The 6,000-nt window shown below is 52.3% G+C and overlaps 1 protein-coding gene across 3 annotated transcripts; it reads left to right on the top strand.

The window, feature by feature from the left end:
• Nucleotides 1-854: 854 nt before the first annotated feature.
• On the top strand, nucleotides 855-3,611 carry LOC308432326 (uncharacterized protein; the record flags this gene model as incomplete). 3 transcript variants are annotated; one of them, XM_080932113.1, is made up of 3 exons in its annotated part: nucleotides 855-1,697; nucleotides 1,844-1,990; nucleotides 3,285-3,611. In XM_080932113.1, the coding sequence occupies one exon, from the start codon at nucleotides 855-857 to the stop codon at nucleotides 1,464-1,466; it is 612 nt and encodes a 203-aa protein (XP_080788239.1). In that variant the 3' UTR covers nucleotides 1,467-1,697; nucleotides 1,844-1,990; nucleotides 3,285-3,611. The 3 variants fall into 3 exon arrangements, with proteins under 3 accessions (XP_080788239.1, XP_080788238.1, XP_080788240.1); XM_080932112.1 differs by having other exon boundaries at nucleotides 1,844-2,062; XM_080932114.1 differs by lacking the exon at nucleotides 1,844-1,990.
• Between the last annotated feature and the right edge of the window lie 2,389 nt (nucleotides 3,612-6,000).

Here is a 6,000-nt window from a genome sequence, read left to right as displayed (position 1 = left end):
AAGCATTTTCAATTTCAACAGTGAGTCAGGAGACTTAGGCCTAGTCCTGGCTCACCTTGCTGTGTGACCTTGGACAAGTAGGTTGGTTCAATTGTTCCATTTACAAACCTGGGCTCAGGGACACTGTTCTCCTTGCTTAAGGATGTGGTGAGGGTAGTGGGGAACTATTTCAGAGAGGCACAGTGGTCTGGGAAAACGATCTCTGCACCAGGCATGCTGGGAACCCCTTTGGCTAGGCCTGTCTCTTTGGGAGCTCTTGCTTTTTGGTTCAGTGACCTGCAGCTTTTCAAATGTATGATTAATCTTGTTAAACAGTGGGACTATTTTTAATGGTTAACCCAGGGAGGTCACTCTCAACTTTATGGGGGATGGGGTATTTTACTTCCTGCTTTAAGCCATTGGTGATCTTTCTTCCTGAAGGTTTTGGGTCACCTCCCTTCCCTATCCTTGGGCATCTGACTAGAGAAAGTGCTCCTGAGAATTTTCCATCAATCTTTAGCCCATGTCTTGTTTGGCTCCATACTTGTAAAGGCACAGGGCTTGATGTGTCTTGTAACAGAAAGTAGGGCTGTGTTCTTGAGGTTATTTCAGGGTGATGATAAAGGCCATGGGGCAGCCGACTGTAAGAAGATGCTGGAGAGGCCAGGGAAGACTTCTAGAAGGAGGTGGCTCTTGAGAAGAGCCCGGGAAGGGGCTCCAGAGTGTGATGAAACAAAATAACTGTTGACAGGCAGACTCTGGAGGTTGTGGGAAGTGATTCCTCTGGTTGGATAATAGCTGACCCTGGGGTCTTCCTTGAACCCTTTCTCCGCTTCTGCTTCTCCAGGGGCTGGTGATTGCATCCGGAAGTGCCCATGACAGAGCTGGTGTCCTCCAGGGGAGGGTCCCCTACAGGGGACGGGGAGGAGGGTCTGGGGGACGATCAAGGCCTGGTTATCCACCACCCTGCGGAGGAACAGTCCCACCGCTGCCCACTTTGCGGGCAGACCTTCTCCCAGCAGCCCAGCCTGGTGCGGCACCAGAAGGCACACGTGGGGGCTGGCCGCGCAGCCGCCTTCGTGTGTCCCGAGTGCGGAAAGGCCTTCAGCGTCAAACACAACCTCGAGGTGCATCAGCGCACGCACACCGGCGAGCGGCCCTTTCCCTGCCCCGAGTGCGGCCGCTGCTTCAGCCTCAAGCAGAACCTGCTCACGCATCAGCGAATCCACAGTGGCGAGAAGCCGCACCAGTGCGCGCAGTGCGGCCGCTGCTTCCGGGAGCCGCGCTTCCTGCTAAACCACCAGCGCACCCACGCGCGCATGCCCACACCGCACCCGCGCCGTCCCGGTGTCTTCGGGGAGCGGCGTCCCTACTTCTGCCCTCGCTGTGGCAAGAGCTTCGCGCGTGAGGGCTCGCTCAAGACCCACCAGCGCAGCCATGGCCACGGGCCTGAGAGCCAAGCGGCCCATTTGAGCCGTGTGCTATGATCTATGGGAGACCTGCCACCACCAGCTGCCTCCAATCCAGAAGCCACATCCAAGGGTGCTGAGTTGCAGTCCCCTGTCTGGATGGGCTCCTGGGAGGGGGCGGGGCCAGCTTAGGGTGTTGAAAGGCCTGGGATCACCCTCTTTTCTTCCTGTCCCTGGACCCCTTGGCTGGCTGCATGTATCTGCTTTGAGCACCTGTATTAGTTTGCCTCCTCCGGCTGCCTAGAGCAGGTGAGACCCACAGGGTTGGCCAGAGTCCCCTCTGGTGTGGGGATAGGGGAAGGGGGTGTGTAGTGTTGGCTGTGCAGGTCAGGACTGGGCAATGGGTGCCTGTGCTGGTTTCCATGACTTGCTGCTTACCCGATCTTCATTCCCAGCATGTCATACTTGAAAGCGACTTGGAGACAGCCACTTGCTACGGTTCCCAGGCCCACGCTCCGTCCCCAAAGCATCAGCTTCCTGCACCCACTGTCTGGTGGTGGCCTTGAGAAGCCATTTCACTCCATGTCTCAGTTTGCTTATCTGTAAGTTGGAGATGAAGATGAGAGACTTTTCCCCTTCCCTGGGGTGCCAGGAGGCTCCACTATCATCAGAAGGTGAAGCCATTTTTCTGTAGAGTTGTACTAATTAGTTCTGGGTTGTGCTCTGCTCCACTCTTGGTGGGATTCCCCTCCCCCAGCCCTGGCACTTAGAAGCCAACCCTCATGCTTGTGACGGGTGTCAAGGTATCTGCACAGGGACAGCCTGTTTCGGGTTGGATGGTGACTAGCTTCACCCAAGAGGCTTTTGTGGCTTTGTATTGAGTCCTAGAGGGACAGAATAGCTGTAGGAAGAGTTGGGGTTACTGAAGGATGGCTTCAGGACAGCAAGGGCTAGAATTTTGTTCCACAAAGGACAGTGTTCAGAGGGAAGGTACACCAGACATTTGTCAGGAGTGCAGGGAGCACTGAGCCGTGATTTAGAATGAGAACAGAGGCCCTGGGAGGACAAATGGATGAACAAAGCCTTGAGGCTCATTCAGATAATGAGAAGGGAGGCTTCAGTCAAGATGATCAGGGTCATCCGGTAAGAATGCTAGCTAGGGCTTGCTTTCAGATCCATGTTTACAAGTTGCCACTCCGAGGCACTGCCTTTTCTGTTATTTGACAAACAAGGAAACCAAGATTCACCCAAACTTGTTCCAAATTACAGCAAATAACCAGGTCACTACAGTAGGTCACGCCTGGGCTTTGTTTTCCATTTTGGACCTGAAAAATCCTTCAGCTCTATTGCTGAGTTATTGAAAATGCATCTGGGAGGACCTAGGGCCAGGGTCCGGGTGATAGGCCATCACTGGGTTTGACAGATTCGAGGACATGAAGTTAGGATGCCGGGGGGGGGGGGGTCTGAGCATGTCTCTGTTTCCTGAGCCCTTGCTTTCAGCTAGACTGTGCTTGGTGCTGGAGTTTGTTCATTGCCTTTACTCTCTGACCCACCTTAGTGCTGTGTGGCTCCTCTGGAATCATTGGCTTCTGCCCGAGATCTCCGGTGGTTATTGTAATGTGGACTAGTATTTAATGGCAGAAACTATTTAATAAGGTCTAGGGAGAGCAGAAGCTAGTCAGTCACTCAAGTACCTAGACCCAAGGCATCTCATGTGTAAACAGGCTAATCTTGGCGGTGTTTTGTTGTGGCGTGGTGGTGAAAGGGTTCTCTTAAGGTCCAGATAGACTAAGAGCCGGTCAGGTGAGTGTGAGTGTGTTCACGTAGTCAGATGGGCCAGTAGGCCAGGCCATGCTACGACAATGTACTGATCATGGTTTCTGCTTCTGTGAACAGATACAAGGCGGACAGTACCTCATGGCCCAGGACCTGCAGGGCACATGGAAACTAAAAATGGAGTCTCATAGGTCCTGGGTTCCTGGCATGAGGACATGTCTCCTCAGAAGACCTACCTCTGGAGGTGCCCTGTGTTGATAGAACATTGGATTAGAGGCTGATCCCATGCCTTGGTGGGAAAACTCCCCAGATCTGGCTTGAGTTACAGCCTGACAAGCCTCTTTTGGCTTCCTGCTCCTAGATCTCAAGTCAGGTGTGGAGGCGGAGACAGTAGCTGTGTGGAGAGGTGGCTTCTCTCCTTCAGCCTGTCTCAGCACTTGGTTGAAGGGCAGGGACAAGGAGTGACTGTTGTGTACTGTTGCAGCAAGTTAATGGTGGACTTGGCTCAAGAGGCAGAACCTCCTTCAAGATGTGAACAGCACGTGCAGCTTTCCATGACCTTTCCGAGCTAGAAAGGTCAACACTTCAGGGGCCTGTGGCTCTAAAACCAGATGGAGCCTGTGGACCTTCTCCTGGGAGAACTCACATACTCATGGAGTATTCACAGTGCCAAGCAGTTTCAGGAGCCTCTGGACTCCAGCCTAAAGACCTCAGCCCTGGGGATTCCATCTCCCATCCTTTCCTTACTCCACACCAGTGTGTCACTCTCCTCCTGGTCTCCTCTTGTTTGGGAATAAAGAATTCTGAGGCTGAGCCTCTTTTAGTCCATCCAATCCCATTTCTGCAATCTGACAGTACACTGGATTTCTGGAGGCAGGCTTGCCTCCCCAGACACTGCCCGAGACTAGCTCCCAGGCTTGGTTCCCCCCACCCCCCGCCCCTTTCATGTCTGACAGGCTTTAGGATTTCACAGTGGAGTCTTCTGCTTGGCTATCTATGGCTCTGACTACACTGTAGAATCCCCAGGTTGGTAAATCATTTTCTCTGTGTCTATTCCACAGAGAAGGACTTATATTTCCATTAGCCATATGCAACCAATCAGGCCTCTGGCTGGGCAGGCACGCACTCCAGGCAGGTATCACTAGGGAAGCTGAGGGTAGAGGGGCACTAGAACCCGGTACATGGCTCCTGTGGGTCTAAGCAATGGGGGAGGCCAGTGGAGGAGGTGTATGTGTCCCCTAAGTAAGCAGGGGTATGACTAGGACGTGAGGGTCTCGGGCCACTGCTGGTCAAGGAGTTGTATCCTCACACATGAGCAGGTCAGTTGAGGGTCCACAACTGTCCCCCTTTCTTCCTAGAATGAGCCGTCATTCATTAGGAAAGGGGAAGGGGCTTTCTTTTCCATCAGGACTTGGTAAAAACCTCTGGATTCCTGACTTGGGGTATTACGGCCTGTATTCCCCATACAGTTTGGGTTACACGTTCTTACTGAACCCCTATGCCTTATTCTGGGGTCACTGAGTACTCAAAGAGATCGGAGAAGGGGGAGGCGCTACCCATACCTTGGGAACATCCATGTACCTCTTTTCCTTGGCTAACTTAGGGGAGCCCTCACCATGCCCCTCAATTAACTGCCCAGCTTGTCTCTCTCTTCCTTGCTGTAACTGTGCCATGCCTTCCCCTATACTGCTCTGAAATGTTCTTCCTCCAGCCCCCAAACCCACTTATTCACCAGGGCCGAGCTTCCCAACCCACCCAGCCCATGCCCCCCCCCCAACAGTCCTCATGTTAACACATGGTGTCTCCCTGAGTATTATGTGTTATTTAGTCTTGTGCTTGTTTCTTCTGTGTTTGTGTATGTATATGTGCTGTGTGTGCACATGTGCACCTTGAGTCCCTAACTAGACTGTGAGCTCCCTGAGGGCAAGGGGCTGTCATTTCTTCTTCAACCTTGATTGGGTCTAGCCCAGGCCTGGGCTCCCAACTCTCAGGAAGACACTTGTTAACTGGATGATGAAACACATTCTGGAGGTCATCTGAGGTGGAGGGTTGTGTGCAAGGGGAGAGTACACATGGGTTAGTAGAGGTGTATGGAATTGGGTTGTGGGCTGACTCCTTGGATCAATAATAGATTCTCAAGGCCTCAGGTCCTTGAAAATTGGGGGGTAGTAGAAGCAGAGGGGACACCCTCCCCTACAACATACATAGACCATGGCTACACAGGAGTGCACATAAATGGATGTCCAGGTTGGATATTCCCAAAAGTCTCTGACATCTGTTGGAGGAGGTGACTCAAATAAATGTTCTCTACAACAGCTTGTATGTGGAGCAGTTCTTGGGCGACATGGATGGGAAGAGGGTGGTGACTTATATCTCAGCCTGTATCTTAGCCTCCAGTGCTTCTGGGGGATTTTCATTCAAGGTTACATGTACTTGTGTTCAAAGTGTAACCATAACCAGACTATAGGAAGCCAAGTTAGTATGGGCCACCCTGTCCTGATAGGAACTGCTATTTTGGTCTGGCTAACATATCCCAGCTTCTTCCAGTCAGTCTCAGCCCCAAACGGGAAACATCTGCTCAAAAGCTATGAGGTGATGCCTACGGGGCCCTCAAGAGCTGGGCCACAGAGGATTTGAGTCAGGAAACTGCACTCCAGGGTTGACCAGTCACATTTCTTCTTGGCTGTAGCTCTATGAGAGCTTGCTTGCTGACTCACCGAGCCACGGTGGGAACAAGCAGTCATATATAATTGATGTATACCTACACTCTTGCCCTAAGGTGGAGCCTGTCACAGACCACATCTTCTCTAATGCAAGTGTTAGACAGCACCTTGAT

This window comes from Micromys minutus, assembly GCF_963924665.1.
Source record: "Micromys minutus genome assembly, chromosome: 18".
Classification (NCBI taxonomy): Eukaryota; Metazoa; Chordata; class Mammalia; order Rodentia; family Muridae; genus Micromys; species Micromys minutus.
This window is presented reverse-complemented; position numbering and strand designations above follow the sequence as displayed.